Raw genomic sequence first — 21,512 nt, forward strand, 5'->3', positions numbered from 1 at the left:
TGATGGTGCCAAGCCGCAAGACCCAGAAACCTAGAACCGCTGACTAAGGTGAGAACAATTCCATGAGGGGTCACACAGCTTAAGCATTTGAATTTAAAAGTACTCAAGAATGATCTGTAGAAAACTAAAATATCAAAGAACAGTCCTCACAGATATCTGGGAACTCAATTTTGTCACAAACTGTAGGTATCTAAAGAGGTGAAACAGTATCCAAGAGTAAACCCCAAATAATTGCTTTCTGGACCAACTGAAAGACAATGCTGTCCTATTGGTTGGCCATAAGCATGCCACTGCACTCCAGCAGGAGCTACAGAGTGAGACTCTGACATCCCCAGTCCCTCAAAGAAAGTAAAACTTGGGCCATGCTTGGTGGCTGAGCCTGTAAACCCAGCACTTTTGAAGGCCAAGGCAAGTGAACTGCCTGAGCCCATGGGTTTGAGAACCACCCAGGCAACTTGGCAAGACTTTGTCTCTACAATAAATCAAAAATTAGCCAGGTGTGGTAGCATGTGCCTGAAGTTCCAGCTACTTGGAAGGCTGAGGAGGAAGGAACGCTAGAGCCCAGCAGGTCGAGGCTGCGGTGGCCGGCAGCGTGCCACTGCACTCCAGTCTGGGCAAGAGTGAGACTCCAACTCAAAAAAAAAAAGAGAGTAGACAGTCTGATATTATGTGCTATGTACTAAGATGCAATATGAAGTACACAGTAAAAATTTCACCTATGAAACGTTCTTGCAAAAAATATAAAATCTAGGGAAGTATTTACATGTAACTCTGGGTTACAAAACACAGGGAATGAAAGGAATAAGTTAAATTATGTCATGAGGGAAAAAAAATAAAAACATGATAATATAATATAAGACAAGTGGCTTGCTATTGTCAAAAGTTAATGTTATGCAAAGAAAAAAATTGTGGAGGAACTGTATTACATTAAACTGTCCCAAGGACATAACAATCAAATGAAATCTGCAAAGCGATGTGCTTCAACCACACTATCTTCTTTGAGGTCTCTCAGAGATAGCAGGTATGCTTCCATTTTAGGGCCTTTGCCCTTGTTTATATTCCCTCAGATCCATGCATTGCTTGCTTCACCACTGCCTTCATGTCTCTGCTCAAGGTCACATTCTTAAGGGTTACATAGGTGTTCAGGAACAGGTGTTCCAGATCATGCTATTTTAAATGACCCTCCCTTAACAATCTGTCTCACTCTCAGTTTTATTTTTATGCATAGAATTTATTGCCATCTATCATACTACGATATTTTGCCTAGGTATTTTATTCATTGTCTTTCTCCCCTAACTAGAATGTAAATTCCATGAGGGCAGTGGTGTTTTGCCTACTATATTCAACCCTATATTTTCAATGCTTACAATGTAACAGACACTCAAATAGTTCTTTATCAAATAAATGAGTAAGAAATATACTTTCAAAACGAGTCTAAAGTAATACAGATATTTAAAATATCACTATAGATATTTCTGTAAATCAATCATAGATTTTGAAACTTTTGTATTCTTAGCCATAGACAAAACTGAGGAGAATATGTAAAGTCAAACAGCAAAGATACGGTCAATATCACGCCTTTTAAATATGTGTTGCCAAAAACTGTCAATAATTAGTTCAATTAGATGCCACCAAATATCTGTCTGCCTTCTGCTCTCATTTATGGGTCTTCACAAACATGTCATAAAGAGTAATTAAGGATCCATCAACGGGTTTGTAAGATACTGATTATCTCTGAGGAAAAGTAAATGAAATGGGGAAGTGGAGAAACACACAGGTGGTTTCAGTGGATCAGTAACATTTCCATTCTGACGCTAGGGGTGGGAGATTCACATATCTTACATATGTTACATATATCCTTTTTGCATTTATCAAATGGTATGCAATTTTTTGAAAATAGGTACATTGCAGGGCATGGTGGCACATGCCTGTAGTCCCAGCTATTCAGGAGGCTGAAACAGGAGTGTTTGAACCCAGGAGTTCAAGACCAGTCTAGACAAAACAGAAAGATTCCATCTCTTAAAAGAAGTGGGGGGAGTATATTAAAAAATTGTTTGCAACTATCCAGGCTAACATCTTTGAAACTATCCATATTAGCATCTTTGAGGATACTATGTTCCTGAAATCACAAAAAGGAATTTCAAATTTTACACTGTCATCCTCTACACTATCACAATGGGAAAGCGAGTAATTAAGATGTAAAACCACACCCATGAGTTTACCATGATATCACCATGATTGGAAGACCTTTTCATTTTAACTTTAAGGCTATTGACAACCTGGCTTCAGATTAACTTTCTCAGGTCACGTCTCATTGTTTCTTCCTATACATCCTAAACTCCATCTTTATTATAAGCTTCTTCCAGGTTTTTCTAGTGAACTTCTATTCATCTATAAAAACTTAGTTCTAAGCCTAAATATCTTGTGAAGTCCTCACTCCTTAGATAACTAACTCATCATTGGGTTCTCACTGGGTCTTGTGTATTTCTCAACTATTGAACTTGCCAAGGCATAACTGTAATTAACTGACAAAGCTCTACCCCCATTTATAAGGGAAACTCACAAGCTAGAGTTATAATCTTGTTGATCTCTAAATACACAGTTCCCAAATAAAAGGTGGACCTATATTAAGTGTTCAATAAATGTTTATTGAACAAACAAAGATAAATTAATCCCATAAAAATAAAGTTACGAAGACCAAAGTGTTCATTTATTCAATCCTTGTTAAAGGGAGTACCTGACTAGAGGCATTTCATATTTGCCTCCTCCACTAAGAAGAAACAAGATATGGAATAGATAATCACACTTTAAATAGACTGTCCAAGAGAGGACAATGGAATTCATCAGAAAAGTGACAGGGAAAATCTAAAAAAAGAGTGGAGAATAAAACATAGCAGCCTCTTTGGCCAGGATCCACTGAGAGCCAAGGTAGACTCTCCAATCTGGAGAAAAGTCAAACAAGAGTCTCTTAGCAATCTACATTCCCACTATGGTCTCCCACAATGCTAGACACACAGCAGACCCTGTCCTCTGTGGGCCCTGAAACTAACAGCGAGCTGTCAGGACAATGTGTAACAGAACTGCTTCAGGAAAGGAGCTCATGCTGGTCCCTCATATTCTCTGACACCCAACATACTACAGCAAGTAGCCACTCCGGAGTCCCAGCCCTAGAGCCCAGCAGTGCCAGGACTAAGGCACAAAAGCAGCTCAGGCTGCTGCCCCCAAGATACAGGTGTGAACAACCATGGGCTACCAAGCTTGGGGCTGAGGCATAACTGAGACAAGGGCTGCTACCGTCAGCAACACAGCATAAGAAAGGCACCAGCTTCTGTAGCAGAGACTGAGGAGCAAGCACGACCAGTGCCGAGGCATGAGTGGCACACATATTCCCCTGTGCCCCACCTATCAGTCTGGGTAGCCCACTACTGAAGGGGGCACAACCCTCACTTCCACTTCCCACTACTTTCTCTTCCCACACCAAGGATTCTGCCGATAGCCTGGGTACTGCCCAATCCCCTGCCTACCAAAGCTGTTATCTGCACACATTGTCAAGGCCCAAGGACAAGCCCACAGTGGGGGTTCTTCCTGCCCTGTGCCATAACATTGCCTAGTCCTGTCCACTACTGTTGAAACCTGAACACTCTTCCTGGAGCCTGTAGTGGTAGTAGCTTATCCACCTGGCTGCTACCACTACAGGTGACACCTGCCTACACACAACACCTGTGAACCTGGAAACTGGCAGTCTAGTCCATCACAGCAACCACCAACACTAGCACACACTTCCTGGAACCTAGATAATCTTCCTACTACTGTCACTTTCACAGCTCACACCACAATAGCTGTCTAAGGACTGAAAAACACACCCAGGCCACTGCTGCCAATACTGGCCTCCAAGTAAGCCACATTAATGCCAGGGTTCGCTGTACTGGGGCCCAAAGACAGACCTTCTCAGCCCACTGTTTCTACCACTAAGACCCAAACAATGACCAATCTGGCATCCCAGTAACAGGCACAATTCAACTATAGCTTCCACTACTATCTGTACACTAAGCCACTGAAGAAATCACACATAACCACTAATGCTGATTACAGCAGAAGAAATCAAACAGAGATACACTACTGTACAGACCTAACATCAAACCCAAAGTATCCTATCCAAATAACACGATAGCTACATATTCAGGAAAAGCTCCTCCCTGACAAAAGTGAATTAAAAAACTGGAAGAAGGAAACTGCTATTAACAGATGCACAGATATCAACAGAAAGACACAGGAAACATGAAAAAGCAAGGAAATATGACACCTCCAAAGGAACACAAAAATTTTCCAGCCACAGATTCCAACAATTTAAAAAAAGGGAAAAGAATTCAAATTATTGGTTTTAAAAATGCTCAGTGAGATATAAGAGAATTCAGGGGGAAAAAAAAATCAGAAAAACAATTCAAGATATGAATGAGAAACTGACCAAAGAGATAGATACCATAAAAAAAGAACAAAACAGAAATTATACAAAAGGATGCATTGAATACAAAATACATTTGAAAGTTTCAACAATAGACTAAATGAAGCAGGAAAAAGAATCTCAGAACTTGAACAGAGGTCTTTTGAAATAAACCAGTCAGAAATAAAAAGGTGGGAGAAGCTTTTGTGACATATGGAAAACCATAAAGTGGCCAATTATAATAATTATCATTGTCCCAGAAGGCCAGGAAAGAACAAAAAGATTATAAAACCTTTTTGATTAAATAATAAATAAAAATTCTCCAAGTATAGCAAGAGATTTAGACATCCAGATACAGAAGGCTCTGAGATTACCAAAGAGACACAATGCAAAAAAGTTCTTCTCCACAGCATGTCGTAGTAAAACTGCATAAAGTCATAGAAAGATAATCCTAAAAATAGCAAGAGAAAAGTGTGTAGTCGCATAAAAAAGGACTCCCATCACACTAACAGCATATTTCTCAACAGATACCTTTAGGAGATAATGGGATGGTATATTCAAAGAACTGGAAGGGGAAAAAAAAGTCAACCAAGAATATTATATCCAGCCAAATTATCCTTAATAAATGAAAAAGAAAGTCTTTCCTAGACAAGCAAAAGCTAAGGATATTTTTCACCTCCAGATAGTCCTAAAAGAAGTGCTCAAGAGAGTCCTAAAGCTGGAAGTGAACAAGTAACATTTACCATTATGAAATCACAAGAAAGTATAAAACTCACTGGTAACACAAATGTGCAAATGAGGAAAAAACTCAAATGGCACCACTATAGAAAACCACTAAATCACAATGACAAATAAAAGGAGAAAAAGAAGGAAACAAAGAACATAAAAAACAACCAGGAAATAGCCATAACATAATAAAGCCATAAACATAATAATCTTGAATGCCTCAAAAAAGACATAGATGAAAAGTACGATCCAACTATAAAGACACATATGAACTGAAAGCAAAGGAACAGGAAAAGACATTCCATACTGGGCACCGTGGCTCATGCCTGTAATCCTAGCACTTTAGGAGGTTGGGGTGGGAGAATTGCTGGAGTCCAGGAATTCCAGACCAGTCTGGGCAATATAACAAGACCTCAGGGAGAGGGCGAGGGGTAAAGAGGGGGAGAGAGCAGGAGAGAGGGAGGTGAGAGGGAGAGGGAGAAAGAAATGAAGAGAGAGAAAGAGAGAAGGGAGGGAGGAAAGAAGGAAGAGAGAGAGAGAAAGAGAGAGGGAAAAAAGAGAGAGAGAGACAGACAGAAAGAAAGAAAGAAAGAAAGAAAAAGAAAGAAAGAAAAAAGAAAGAAAGAAAGAAAGAAAGAAAGAAAGAAAGAAAGAAAGAAAGAAAGAAAGAAAGAAAGAAAGAAAGAAAGAAAGAAATTTAGCTTGTAGTCCCAGCTACTTGGGAAGCTAAGGCAGGAGGACTAGCTTAAGCCCAGGAGGTTGAGGCGGCAGAGAGTTGTGATCATGCCACTGCATTCCAGCCTGGGCAACAGAGTGACATTCAGACTCATAAAAAAGTATTTCACACAAATGGAAAGGAAAAGCAAATAAGAGTAGCTATACTTACATAAGATAAAACAGATTTTAAGTAAAAAATGGCAAAGAAAAAAGGGATGAAGAAGATAATTATATAAAGAGATCAATCCAGCAAGAAAATATAACAATTCTAATTATCTACATGTGCACTCAACACCACAGTACCAGGATTCATAAAGCAAGTATCACTAGATCTAAAGAGACAGACTCCAACACAATAATAGTAGGGGACTTCCACACCTCATTTTCAGTATTAGATAGAACATCCAGAAAGAAAAGCAATTACACAGCATTGGATTTAAACTGTGCTTTTATACCAAATGGACCTAACATTTAATCCCAAAACTTCAGAATACACATTCTTCTTCACATCAGCACATAGTACATTCTCTGGGATAGATCATAAATTAGGACATAAATGAAGTCTCAACAAATTTTTAAAGAATCAAAATCATTATCAAGCATCCTCTCAGACCACAATGGGATAAAACTAGAAATAAATACCAAGAGGAACTTTATAAACCATACAAATATATGAAAATTAAACAACATGCTCCTGAATTGAGTCAATTAAAAAATTAACTTGGAAATCAAAATTTCTAGAAATAAATGAAAATGGAAACACAAAATACAAAACCTGTGGGATACAGGAAAATCTGCACTAAGAAGAAAGTTTATAGTAATAAACACTGACATCAAAAAGTAGTAAGATTTTTAAATACACAATCTAATGATGCCCCTTAAAGAGCTAGAATGGCCAAGTGCAAGCCAAACCCAAAATTAGCAAAAGGAAAGAATACAAATCAGAGCAGAACTAAATGAAATACAGACCTCAAAAAATAAAAAAAAAAGAAGAAGAGACTATATAAAAGATCAATGAAACAAAAAGTTGGTTCTTTGAAAACAAAGAAAATTGATAAACTTAGCTAGACTAATCAAGAAAAAAAGAAGGCCCAAATAAACAAAATTAGAAATGAAAAAGGAGACACTATAATTGATGCCACAGAACTACAAAAGATCATCAAAGACTATTATAAATAACAATATGCTAAAAAACTGGAAAATCTAGAGGAAATGTATAAATTCCTGGAAATATACAATCCACCATAAAGGAATCAGGGGGGAAAAAAACCAAGCCTAAACACATCAATAATGTGTAGTGTCACTGATCAGTTAAAAAAAAAAGTCTTTCAACAAAGGAAGTCCCAGTACCACATGGATTCACAGCCGAAGATAAAAAGAACTAATATTCATTCTCCTCAAACTCCTACAAAAACTGAAGAGGAGAGAATTCTTTCTAACTCATTCACAAGGCAAGAAATATCCTGTAACCAAAAACAGACAAAGATATAACAAAAAGAGAAAACTACAAGTTGACATTCCCGATGAAAACTGATGGAAAAATTCTCAACAAAATACTAGCAAATGGAATTCAACAATACATCAAAAAGAAAATACATCATGATCAAGTTAGATTTATATTAGGAATGCAAGGATGGTTAAACATATGAAAATCAATAAATGAGGTATATCACATCAATAAAATGGAGAAAAAAACTATATGATCATCTCAATATATGCAGAAAAAATACATGACTGAATTCAACACCCCTTGATAAAAAACTCTCTCAAAAACAAGACAAAAAAGGAACTTATCTCAAAATAATAAAGCCCATATTTGATAAGCCTGTAGCTAAAATCATACTGAACAAAGAAAAGTTGAAACCCTTTCCCTGAAGAAAACAAGGCAAGGATGCTCACTTTCACAGCTCCTATTCAACAGAGTACTAGCAGTCTTAACCAGAACAATCAGGCAAGAGAACAAGTAATAAAAGGCATCCAAACTGGAAAAGAGGAGCTCAAATTGTCCCTCTTTACAGATGAAATGATCTTACATTTAGAAAAACAAAAAGATGCTACCAAAAAACTAAAAAGCAAATTCAGTAAAGAGAAAGGATACAAAATTAACATACAAAAATCAATAGTTTCTATACACCAATAATATAATCATTACAGATACAGAAGGCTCTCAGACCCCAAAGAGAAACAATGCAAAAAGGTCTTTTCTACAGCACATTGTAGTTAAACTATATAACAAATCAAGTAAGCCATACCACTGATAATAGCTAAAAAATAAAATAAAATAAAATAATCAGTAATAAACTTAACCAAGGAGGTGAAGGATATCTATAAGGAAAATTACAAAACTCTGATTAAATAAATTAAAGAGGACACAAACAGATGAAAAGAAATTCCATAATCATAAAGCAGAAAAACTAATATTGTAAAAAAGACCACAGTAGTCCAAAATGATATAGGTAGCCTCTATCAAAATATCAATGTCATTTTTCACACAGATATAAAAAACAATTCTAGGCTAGGCATGGTGGTTCATGCCTGTAATCTCAGCACTTTGGGAGGTTTGGGAGGATTGCCTGAGCCCAGGAATTTGAGATCAGCCTAGGCAATACAGCAAGACCTCGTCTCTATAAAAATAAATAAATAAATAAATCCTAAAATTTGTATGAAACCAAAAAAGAGCCCAAATAGCCAAAGTAATCCTAAGTAAAAAGAACAAAGCTGAAAGCATCAGGGTACCTGACTTCTGCATTGGTACAAAAATGGACACATACACTAATAAAATATAATAGAGAACCCAGAAATAAAGCCACCTATTTACAGGCAACTCACCTTCAAAAATGAGCCAAGGACACCCTCTTCAATAAATGGTGCAAGGACAAATGTGTATTTATATGCAGGAAGAAATAGGATCACTATGTCCCACAACATATTAAAAAAAAATCAACTGAAGATGAACTAAAACTTAACTATAAGACTCACAAACTACAAAACCTCCAGAAAACATGGGCAAAATACTTCAGGACACTGGTCAAGGCAAAGATTTTATGGCTAAGACTGCAAAAGTACAGATAACAAAAATAGACAAATGGGACTATATTAAGCAAAAAACGTCTGCACAGCAAAGAAAACAATCAACAGAGTGAAGAGACAACCTGATGAATAAAAGAAAATATTTGCAAGCTATCCTATCCATTCAGTAAGGGACAAATATCTAGAATACATAGGAACTCAAACAATTCACCAATTTTTTTAAAAAGTCCCATTAAAAAGCTGGCAAGGCCAGGCTTGGTGGCTCAGTCTGTAATCCCAGTACTTTGGGAAGCCGAAGCGAGTGAATTGCCTGAACCTGCAGGTTTGAGATCCGCCTGGGCAACTTGGTGAGATCTCATCTCTACAATAAATAAAAAAAAAATTAGCCGGGCGTGGTAGCGCGCACCCATAGTTCCAGCTACTTGGAAGGCTGAGGCGGAAGGATAACCGGAGCCCAGCACGTTGAGGCTGCGGTGTCCGGGAGCGTGCCACTGCACTCCAGTCTGGGCAAGAGTGAGACTCCAACTCAAAAATAAATAAATAAATAAAGCTGGCAAAACACATGAACAGACAATTCTCAAACGAAGACAGGCAAACAGCCAACAGGTATATGAAAAATGCTCAAAAGCCCTAATCATCAGAGAAATGTAAATCAAACCACAATAAGATTATAAGTTCACTCAAGTTAGAATGGCTACTATTAAAGAGAAGAAAAAAAAATAGATACTGAAGAGAATGTGGAGAAAAGTGAAACATCCCCCCACCCTGAGTTGGAGCCAGTCTCATTCTGTCACCCAGGCTCCAGCTTGGTGTGGCACGCACGCTCACAGTCACCCCAGCATCGATCAGTTGGGCTCAGGAGATCCTTTTGCCTCGGTCTTCCAAGTAGCAGAACTACAGGCGCGCACACTACCACATCCAGTTTTTTTTTGATTTATTGCAGAGATGAGGTCTCACCAAGTTGCCCAGGCTGGTCTCGAACCCGTGGGCCCAGGCAATCCCCTCACCTCAGCCTCCCAAAGTGCTGGGATTACAGGCTTGAGCCACCACAACCCACCTGAAAAGTGAAATCTTAAACACTGTTGGTAGGAATATAAATTAGTAACCACTATTGAAAACAGTGTGGATATTTGTCAAAAAACTACAAATGGAACTACCATACAACCCAACAATCCCACCTCTAGGTATTTATTAATAGGGAAAAAAACATCAGTATATCATAGAGATACTTGTATGTGCATGTTTATCACAGCATTCTTCACAGCAGTAAAGATATGGGATCAACCTAAGTGTTCATCAACGAATTCATTAATAAACAAAATGTAATTATATAGACATACACACACTCAGACACATATGCACACGTGTATGTATATACACACAACAGAATACTATTTTGACATAAAAAATAATGAAATCATGTCATTTGCAACAGCATGAATGAAACCGGAAGACATTATGTAAAGTGAAATAAACCAGGTACATAAAGATAAAGAGTGCATATTCTCACTCATATGTGGGAGCTAACTAACATTGATATCATGAGGACAGAAAACAGAATGATAGATATCAGTGGCAGAGAAGGGTGTTAGAGTAGAAGAGGGAAATAGCTTGGTAAATGGGTATAAACTCACAGTTAGATAGAAGAAATAATTTCTAATGTTCTATAGCAGACTCGGGCGACTGTAGTTAACAATATATTGTATATTTGAAAATAGTTAGAAGAGAGGACTTGAATTGTTACCAACATAGACATGACAAACATTCAACGTCATAGATACCGCAAATGCTGTGATTGCTCATTACACATTCTATGTATGTAAAAAGTGTTCACATGTACCCCACAAATGATAATTTTTAATATCTGGCCTTAACTAGATAATTTAATAGGTACTAACAAATTCACAATTAACAAATATGAATGTGATTTATTTGTAGTGCTGTAAAATTAAGTTTCACAGATAGACTTTAAAATTGAAGGATAAAAACTTCAAACTATCAGCAAGTAATTGTAACCTCAATACATATTTGATGACTACCCTAGATAGGGATTTAATCTAGTACTCACTGATACAAATGTTACTGTTGAGGCGTACTTTGACTTCATGAATATCGTATTTAAAAACTCTCATAATGAGAATGAATGTTTCTGATAACAAAACGAAAAGGTTTAACTCAATCCAAAATGATTAATCTACATCAAGAAAGCATAACTGCACATTTTTGAAAACAAAAACCACAAAAAAACTAGTATAATTATGTAACTTGTTAGATTTGTAGTAAGAAACTAACAATAAAAGTAGTCAGGAATTTACTAAGTTGTCCTAATTGAAAGAACACAACTGCTAGTTGAGTCATCTTTTCCAAGCCACTTCAGGATTATGAACTTACAATTATATAAAATACAGAACAGGACAGTAGTTAAGAGTATGGACTTAGGAGGTAGATGATCTAAGTTCAATTCTGATCTTGTAATAGAGTAGTTTTGTGAACCCAGGCAAATTTCTTAACCCCTTTTTTCCATCCATTTTCGAGTCTGTAATATAGAGACAACAATACTATAAAAGACATATCTCATACAAATGTTGTGAGAATTACATATTTATAAAGCACTTATAACAGTGCCTGGCACATGGTAAGTAATAAGTGTTTGCTATTATTACTATTATTTGACATTTTACTCTTGTCCCCAATAACTTGCACTGTGGGGTTCACAGTCATAATATATTTCCTTTTTTCACTTTTGCATATAACAGTTTCTGAAAGTCTTCATCAATTTTATCACTTAATTACTCCTTTCTCTTTTGGCACTTCTCATTTCTTGCTTTGTTTTCTTTAATACTGTCAACCTTTCTCATCATGGAACAGTTTCCACAGTGCAGTATGCAACACAAATTGAGTGGTCTACTATGAGAAAACAGTAGGACTAATTTCTACTTGTTTTTATGTAAAGAGAAATAAATTAATTGCAAATATTTAAAATACAGAAAAGCCTGGTATGCCCTCACTGGGTCCATATTTCAGATTGTTCTGTGTCACAAAGGAATTTAAAGGGAAGTGTAAAGAGAGTTCAATATTCAAAGGGGTTGACAGTACAAATGGTACTCCTCACTGCTCTGTTCACTTATTTTAAGTTACATATGATCAATTAAAAAACTTCATGGTTCTATTATCATGGGTTTCCTCCACCCAAAATGGAAAGGTAACAAGCACAGATATCTGGAGAAAACAGAAACAAAAAATAAATATGCAATAATAAAATAATAAGAAATGTGGCAGCATTGACACTTCTGGCACAAGCGCATTTTAGTCCACTATAAAGGTTAGACCTATGACAATCTAATGAGACCTGATAAGAAAATGATCTTGAAAATTTCAAATCATTAAGATGGTGATTAAAAAGAATACAGATCCATTACCAATATTAGAACCTTGTATAAATGGATACTGAGTCTTGAGATAATAGCCTGGGACATGTGAAAACCATCGTACTATCAGAGCATTTAAATAAAAATATTTTCAAATACTGTTTGTCCCTCTTTATGTGTCCCTGAAAAATTACTTTTATATGAATAATGTAGTACAACAGTATGTACATTTGATTCTTTACATAAATATACATATGCTCAAGCTACACTTTAGTAAAATAAATAAAGACCTCTTTCTGATTACCAGGGTAGAAGGAAAAATACACTTTCATATACTTATTTTTACTTATAAGATATTTAGGAAACAGACTTAGTTAAGAACTAAGAAAGTCTCAAATGATCACCAGGCAGTTAGTTACTTGTCAACTATTCTTCTCATAAGATAAGAACTCTAGCTAGCCTTTTGAAAAAAAAAAATGTGGGAAGACAAAGCCTAACACAGGTTTTCACTATTATGACTATAGGCTAAAAAGTGTTTTACTGACAGGTTGTACAATTAAAAAAAAAAAAAGAAATTAGAGGTTTTAAAATTTGGAACTGGAGGTAATCTGAGTTTGTCTCTACCATATCTGTAGTATTTTCTCAGTTTGTATATTAATTAACCATCTGTATTAAAATTTTTACTCCCTTAATTAAATAAATGCCCAAATGAATAAATTCAGAGAAGACCATATGATTAGATATAAGAAGAGAAAAAAGCTGCATAAGTTGTAATCATTGTAGCAAAGTACAATACACAAAATCACTCAATTTATAATTATGAGCAATGCAATTCAAAATAGCAGGAAAGAATTAAAGGCACTAAATGAATACATAAAATGTGTTGTGCTACAAAGGTTTCCCTACATAAAAGTCATATGAAAATGACACCATCTGACCTTGGGAAAATCTACCTAAAAGTTTATATATGAAGGTGCAATTTCAAAAACCTGGGAATCAAATATAATTTTATTTTAGCTCCCAATGGCTGGCTTCAAGATACCAAGTGTAGATAAACCAACTGTATCTATTCACTGTAAATGTCACAGACTGCTCTGAGAATTAATTTATTTCTAAACTGGGCTGATATTATAATTATAAAACATGTATGCCCATATGCAGGTTTGTAGGAACTTAAAAAAGGTTACCTATTAACAAATATTATAAACTGTTTGTAATGAAGATTAACACTCAAAGTGTACTTCTCAGGCAATAACATACTTTTACATCACATTATCCAAAAATCTAAACACCTTCGGTCTAACTCATCTCCCTATTATCTTACTTTGTTGTAATAAAATATATTCATTTTCAATACAATTTGAAATACAATACAATTCTCTTTGAGAATGAGAAATTGTTCTAGAATCTTAAGATCCAATGGTTCTGGTCATCAGACATTTTAGGACAGAGTCACAAAATACAATTTAACAAAACTAACTTTCCCCACCCCCAGGGGACTAAATGACCAATATAACACTTTGAAGGAAAAAAAAAAACATCGAAATATGACGTATTTCACCATGTACAAGCATTTAAACTCAATTTCTTGGGTGTATACACAGTAGTAAAAAGAACAACGTCTCTTGAAGATAACAGGAATAGCCTTGGAAGATAGCTAATAAATCATTAAACTGTAAATAAATACATTCTTATCTTCAAACTGTGTTGCTTGTATTGACTTCTTTCATTAAGTCAAATACTGGGAGAAGATTATTTAGGAATATAAACTAACTTTAGGAATATAAACTTTTTCAGTGATTTATTTGATATGTAACTCTTTAAATGTTTTGGTAACAGTCTACTTCTCCTTCAATATACCTTGACAATATGACAATATTTATAGGCGTATCTTCATTTCCCTGAATTTCTCAAACTCCTCTATCTACTTAAAATCTTAATACTAAAATAATGATTTCTTGTTATTGGGCATTTTCACAGTGTATTCATTTCTGTTTTCTTCTCATTCTATTCTCATATGTAAGCAGTATTAAAAAGTTAATTCGTAGCTTTCTTCTTTTTATTTCCTGTAAATCAGGAGTTCCCAAATTTTGGTGCACATGCAAAAAGTTAATTGCCTGGTTAACTTTTTAAAAATCCCAATACCCAGGCTGCACACCTTACAAATTAAAGTAGAATATCTGGGGGATGTGGCAAAGAGCCAAGCATCAGTATTTTTTAAAGATCTCCAGTTAATGGTAATGTATACCAAAGTTTAGGGCCAAATATATATATATATATATATTTTTTTTTTTTTTTTTTTTTGAGTCAGGGTCTCATTCTGTCACCCAAGTTGGAGAGCAGTGGTATGATCACAGTTTACTTCAGCCTCAATCTCCTGGGCTAGGTGATCCATCTACCATCAGTCTTCTGAGCAGCTGGGATTATAGACACATGCCACCACGGCACGCTTAATTTTTTTTGGTAGAGATGAGGTCTCACTGTGTTGCCCAAGCTGGTCTCGAAATCCTGGGCTCATGTAATCCACCTGCCTCAGTCTCCCAAAGTGCTAGGATTATAGGCGTGAGTCATCGTGCACTGTCAGGACCTACTATCTGAAACTCTTAATAATCTTCCTATCAAGTGCTAGTGCCCTAAAGGTTCAACATGCACACTACTTTTTTTTTTTTGAGTCAGAGTCTCACTCTGTTGTCCAGGCTGGAGTGAAGAGGCACACTGCTCTCGGCCACTGCAGCATCTACCTGCTAGGCTCAGCGAAACATCCAACTCAGTCTTCCAAGTAGCTGGAACTACAGGCATGAGCCACCATGCCCAGCTAATTTTCTGATTTATTGTAGAGATAAGGTCTCACCATGCTGCCCAGGCTGGTCTCGAACCTGTGGTTTCAGGCAGTCCTCTCGCCTCCACCTCACAAAGTGTAGGGTTACAGGAAAGAGCCACCATGACTGGCTGCATACTACTTTTCAATCTGTGATCTCAATTATTTGTGTTACAAGGCTGACATGGTATAGTCAGACTAGCAGCTGATGTGTAAATCTACCCCTCACATCTTAGTCTGGCTTTGTTATTAGCTATTTGCCACATTTAGATGGTTCAAGTAACAACAGTAACAATAAAATTATTTTCAAGTAGAAATTAACCCCACCAAAATGTTTCAGAATCCAAAATTTTTGAATTTTATGCTTTTATATAGTACATATACCTCATATTCTATCACACTCCAGCAGACATTGGGGCAGCCCCCTGTAAATGAGAACATTAATTTCACCAGCCACACATATAGATACACAGGGACAAATAAAAACTGTAAATAAACTCATGCTGGTTGGGATAGGTTTTGTCATCAGTTAAACTGAAAAAAAAAATTCTTTGGAATTTCAGAGCTTTTTGCTTTAAAGAATTGAAGACAAGAGACTATGGATACATATATGTGCATGGGCCACAGGTAACTTCCCATGGAATGTGACTAAGTGTCTGAAAGTCAATGGCAGCAAGTGTCTGTAAAGAACCACGTGAAAAATGCTTTGGTATGTGCTGAACACTTGATGAGAAAGATATGCATCATGCTATGTATATTTGAGAGTCTTTGTCTTAACAAGCGCTTGTGTTATTACTTTTTTCAACTAAAAATTAATAATAATAATAAAAACCTGACCCACCTCCCCCACATAGAGTAGACTTAGGAAAAAAAAAAAAATTTTTCAGTGTTGAAAGTTAAGATAAAGAAATGTTTACCAAGAAATAGAAATCTTATTTAAATCAAAAGGCAAAATGTTAAAGGTGAAATGAGCAATGGCCTAAAGCATAACAAAAATTCATTTCACTATAATAAATACAATACAGCAATAAAACTGTGAAAATGTTGCAGCATTTACAATCAGTACAAAACTGCTCGAGAGAATATTTCTATGAAAAGAGGAAAGGTGATTAATTTGTGAAGCCAAGCAAAGAAAATATGTATTCTAAATGGAATTAAGAATACTCTCAAGTAGAATATCCTTAGAAGGTTAACTCATGCTCTCTCTCTCTCTCTCTCTCTCTCTCTCTCTCTCTCTCACACACACACACACACACACACACACACACTCACATACGTAGAGGGGGAAGAGAGAAGTTCTAAGTAAAATAATTTGGAAAAATTCTGCATTAAATAAAGTTAAGCTGGTTTTCCTTCATTAGAATTTCTAAGAACCTTAAATAAGGTAGTGTGCTTTGATAAACTCCAAGACAGGTATAATTTGCAGCCCTACTTAAACTTCTTTGACCTCGAAATCCTTTTCCATTTAAGGTATTTAATGCAACTAATAGTTCACAAAAGAAATGAATCTCCAAATTGCTGGAGATGCATTTATAAATTTGAGGTCTTCAAAATAAATGTCGAGAATCAACTTCTACCTCATACCACTTATTTTCTTATCAGTCATTAGTCATTATTCGATACTACCACCACACAACATAATCAAAACCACAACAATTAGTGATTTTGGAATTAGTAACATGATTATCACATAAATAAAAAACAGATCTTCTCTTGTACCAAACATCAAATAAAAACAAACCTTGAAATAATCAACATATTCACCATGTAAAAGTATAAGTAGGCAATACATATAAATTTAGAATGCTATACCTCATCAAATTCTTCAGTCATTTTTCTGATGATTTCTGCATTCTGCATATTTCGAAACATCTCTATTCTCACAGTACCTGTGGAACAACAGATTTTACAATTAATCTTTTTCTATCTCATGCTTAACATTAAATTTAATTTGACCACTGTCTGCAAAGCTATGGATATGCTTTGAATTTCCTTCCTCTTCAAACCCTCATGACATCTATTTTAAAAGAGACTCTTGTTTAGGACCTTAAAAGTACTTTAAACATTAAAAACAAACAAACAAACCAGAATATCCATAAGTTAGATAAATATAAGAAAAAATACATCTGGGCTCGGTGGCTCAGCCTATAATCCCAGCACTTTGGGAGGCCAGGGTGAGTGGATTGCCTGGGCTGTGGGTTTGAGACCAGCCTGGGAAACTTGGCAAGACCTCATCTCTACAATATATAATAATAATAAAAAAAATTAGCTGGGCATGGTAGCGTATCTGTAGTTCCGGCGACTTGAAAGGCTGAGGTGGATGGATCGCTGGAGCCCAGCAAGTTGTCACTGGCATGGCCTTGAGTGTGGCCACTGTGTTCCAGCCTAGACAACAAAGTAAGAATCCAACTCAAAAAAAAAAAAAAGAAAAAGGAAGGAAAGAAAGAAAAGAAAAAGAAAAAATACCACAGGAGTGTTGGGAAGAAGAAGACAAAGTCATAACACATTACATTTATATTATAAGAAAGATCTAGGCTGGGCTTGGTGGCTCAGTCTGTAATCCCATGCTTTGGGAGACTGAGGTGAGTGGATTGCCTGAGCCCGCGGGTTCAAGACCCGCCTGGGCAACTTGGTGAGACTTCATCTCTACAATAAATAAAAAAAAAAATTAGCCGGGCGTGGTAGTGCGCGCCTGTAATTCTGGCTACTTGGAGGCGGAAGGATCGCCGGTGCCCAGCAAGTCGAGGCTTCAGTGGCCAGGAGCAGCCACTGCACTCCAGTCTGGGCGACAGAATGAGACTCCAACTCAAAAAAAAAAGAAGACCTAAAGATAGATTTAAATATACACTGGTGCTAACTGGACATATAGCTGGTTGCCTTAGTCTTTTGTTTTTTTAGTTTGAAAGACAGTTATTGGAGAGAAAAACATGTTCAAGATAGAACACAAGTGCCTTAAAGAAAAGGACATGTGTTTGCCTTTAGGCAAGATGTATATAATGTCCACAATGATGATTAAGCAAACTATTACATAAGCTAAGAGCAGAGGGCTGCAGGTATCTGATCACGAGTTTTGATTACTATCTTTCAACTTTTTAAGATCACAAGGACCTTCTAAATAATGAAAGTTACTGCCTAACCAGATTTGGGCTTTCCTTAAAACATCATGTCTCTGTGTTTTGGGTAATTCTCTATAGTTTCTGTGATTTACTGCACTGGCAATTCCACATTCCAAACCACAAGGTGATCAGGTCTGATATGCCTGGCCAGTTGGATGGAGGTCATGGACCAAAAAGAAAGACATCTGAAGGCTTACTTCATTTATCAGTTACCTGAATTATACCTTCTCAAGAAAACTTGCCTATTTCTAAACCTTGTACCATGTTAACTATGCCTGCCTTAACTAGGATCTAATTGAGGTTACATATTGCATTTGATTTTTAAGTATCTTTTATATCTTTAAATCTTAGACTGTGTGAATGTTATTCCCTAATAACCTTTCATCTAGAAGTTTTAGCATTTATTACTGATTTTTACCTGAACCAGATATTACACTGGCCTTGCAAAAATGGTGGTTTAAAAATTCTATCATTTCGTCTGTATTTAGTAACTGGTACAAAGATTTTTTTCTCATTCTCCCTCTATGAGCACTCATGGACACCTAATGGTGGTGGGGGTGTTATAAACGATTACTATCATTATTTTTTTTCGTGGCCAAATTATACCACATTTGTCAGTGGGACTTCCTTCAAGCTAGCTCATTTGTGTGTGTTTGTGTGTGTGTGTGTGTACCTTTTACATGACCCCATTAGTTTTTAGCACTTTCTGGTTTTCTGCCATTCAAAATATGTTTTCTGCCATTCAAAAATAGGCTCATCTTGATCTTTCCCTGCTCTAGACCTGAAATGCCTTAGTCTTAAAAACTTCCCAGTATAGAGAACATATTTCTGATATGGTTCTTCCTGATATTCTTTATCATCAGAAGAGTCTTCCTTAAATTACAACAAAATGTTCCATAATCAAGTAACAAATTTCAGTTAAGTCTCTTTTCTTTGAATATGAAAAGTTCCTTCATAACTTATCAACAATAAAGAAGTTAATGCTTTCTTGTCTTTCATATAATTTTCATTTTAATTTTTACCTCAAATGTGATGACATAAATGTTATTCATATTTATTTTTTTTAATGGTTAATATTTGAAACTTGCATTAAAAAATCAATATAATTTAAATAAACTAAAATAATTTTCAAAATAAACCTTGGGTACACAGAACCCTGCCCTAACAAGCAAATAAGGTTCAGTTTCACCTGTATAAATGTAAAATATTAAAGTTTAAAATCACAATAGCATTCAATGAATCAATGGGATAATAATTACTGTATAACTTTTGAGGGGCTCCTTGGCAAAGATTATTGGCTCTAATTGACGTCATATTCAGAATAAGAGAAGAGAGGTTCTGACCTATACAGTACTTTTCTATAAGAAAGAGAAATGGAGCAGAATAGTTGCTGAAAGTCATGCAAGTGTGGTATTTACTTAGAGTCACAACAAAAACTACACTGGCACATTAAACTTGATTTGACTTAATAATTACTAATCTTTAACATGAAAAAACCAATTAATATACATCTCATTTCTTCATTTTCAGGATGTTATTCATTAAGTATCAACAACAGGGATTTCCTACTTGCAAGTGGAAAGACAAAAAAGCTCGGGTTGGGAGGTAGAAGGAAAATATTCTTAAAGATTCCTTCCCAAACATGCAAATTCTTATGCAAAATGGAAAAAATTGTATATTGTAATTTTATATTTTTAATGCCAAAACCAATATTGACGACAGGTTATTTTGTACTACAACACAGTCTCCATTTTGTGAGCATTACAAATAAATAAACAGGAAACGTGCATTAAGTTGTTAATTATAAATTTATCTCAATTAAAAGATAATTTTCTGGCAGACATTCCCCAAATCACCTACATTAAACAAAACTGTTTAACTGTATAAGTCAATAGTTTTTAACCATGTTTGGGTCATGAACTGTTCTTTCAATCTGAAATCGATTTCCATAGATTAAAAGCAGAAAATTTCAGGGTTTCTCATGACACGCTTGCTAAGTAAGTTACATTCCTAAGTACTAAACAAGCAAAAGAAGCAAAATTAGTTTTTTAAAGTCTTAAACATGAAAAGGACTTATTGTTCTTGTTCACATACACAAATTCTATTAACTATAATGCTGCAAAGGTCAATATAGTTAAAAATAAGCCCTTTTAATGGCTTACTATTGGAATTATACTTTAAAGTGATAGACACCCAGAACATCTCTTCTGTTTGAAGTTTACAGTTGTCAAGCAAATCTATACCATAAGATAATGATGGCAAGGCCTACACCTCAATATCACTCCAGATTAGCTTGTTCCTTAGTTATTTTTTCAGCTTTCTACTGAAAGCATTTGTTCACTCTGATGTACGGTGGCATGTTAGGTGTAGTTGCTCCATGGGTTCTTGACTTTGCCTTGGAAAAGAAGTTCAGAGCAAGTTGATGGGAGAGTTGAAGTACAGTTTACTAAAAATAGGAAAATACATTCAAGAAAGAACAGGGGTGCCTTAAAAAAAAGGACATGCATGAACAAGCAGCTCTATATAAGGTCTACAACAAGGATTAAGCAAAACTATTTCATAAGCTATGAATTTTGATTACTATCTCTTAACCTTTTAAGGTCAAAAGGTCCTTCTAAAAAATAAAACTGCCTTAGTAGATTTGTGCTTTTTCTTGGTACACCATGCCTCTGTTCTTTGAGTAAATCCTTATTGTTTTTACGATTTACTGCACTGGCAATTCCACATTCCAACTTGCAAGGTAGTCAAGTCTGACATGCCTGGCCAGTTGGGCGAAGGTCATGTACCAATAAGACAGACACCGGAACACTTAATCACCCTGTTACTCAGTTGCCTAAATTAGACTTGCCTAAGAAAACTTTTCTAACTTGCATCTAAGTTATATGCTGAGTTAAGTATGCCTGCCTCAACTATAGTGGTTTCTATATAACACTATTTTCTTGTATTGTATTCTGTGACAACTCATTTTTATTTCTTTCATTTACTTTCAGTCATTTACCTCAGTAGTTATTAGTAATTTCCAAAGCTCTGCTCAATATATTCTTCTTTGTCTCATTATTACATTTTCTAAACTGCAAATATTACCCAATAGCCCCCAGCTAGCCCAGCTAAAAAAGAAAAGAGTGGCAGAGACCATCACATTAATCTTTGCATTTTCCCAGTTGCCTAACTGGAAAAATGCCTAACATCTTCAGCTCTTCTTTCTTCTTATTAAACTTTCTCTGACAAAGGGAAAAAAATATTGCTGTAACTCAAGACTAGCACTCAAAATAAAGATAAGTCTAAATTCGCTTTAG

The 21,512-nt window shown here is 35.7% G+C and overlaps 1 protein-coding gene across 2 annotated transcripts in view; it reads right to left on the reverse strand.

Annotated features, from left to right (window-relative positions):
• Positions 1 to 21,512, reverse strand: part of STAG1 (stromal antigen 1) — a 283,214-nt gene that overhangs the window by 182,079 nt on the left and 79,623 nt on the right. For both annotated transcript variants that reach the window (XM_008064213.2, XM_021715629.1), the window contains exon 5: positions 16,913 to 16,989. In XM_008064213.2, the coding sequence (XP_008062404.1) occupies positions 16,913 to 16,989 (77 nt within the window). The remainder of the gene's footprint in view (positions 1 to 16,912; positions 16,990 to 21,512) is intronic.

The sequence above is a fragment of the Carlito syrichta genome, unplaced genomic scaffold (genome assembly GCF_000164805.1).
Source record: "Carlito syrichta isolate Samal-C Ts95f unplaced genomic scaffold, Tarsius_syrichta-2.0.1 Scaffold307227, whole genome shotgun sequence".
Taxonomy (NCBI): Eukaryota; Metazoa; Chordata; class Mammalia; order Primates; family Tarsiidae; genus Carlito; species Carlito syrichta.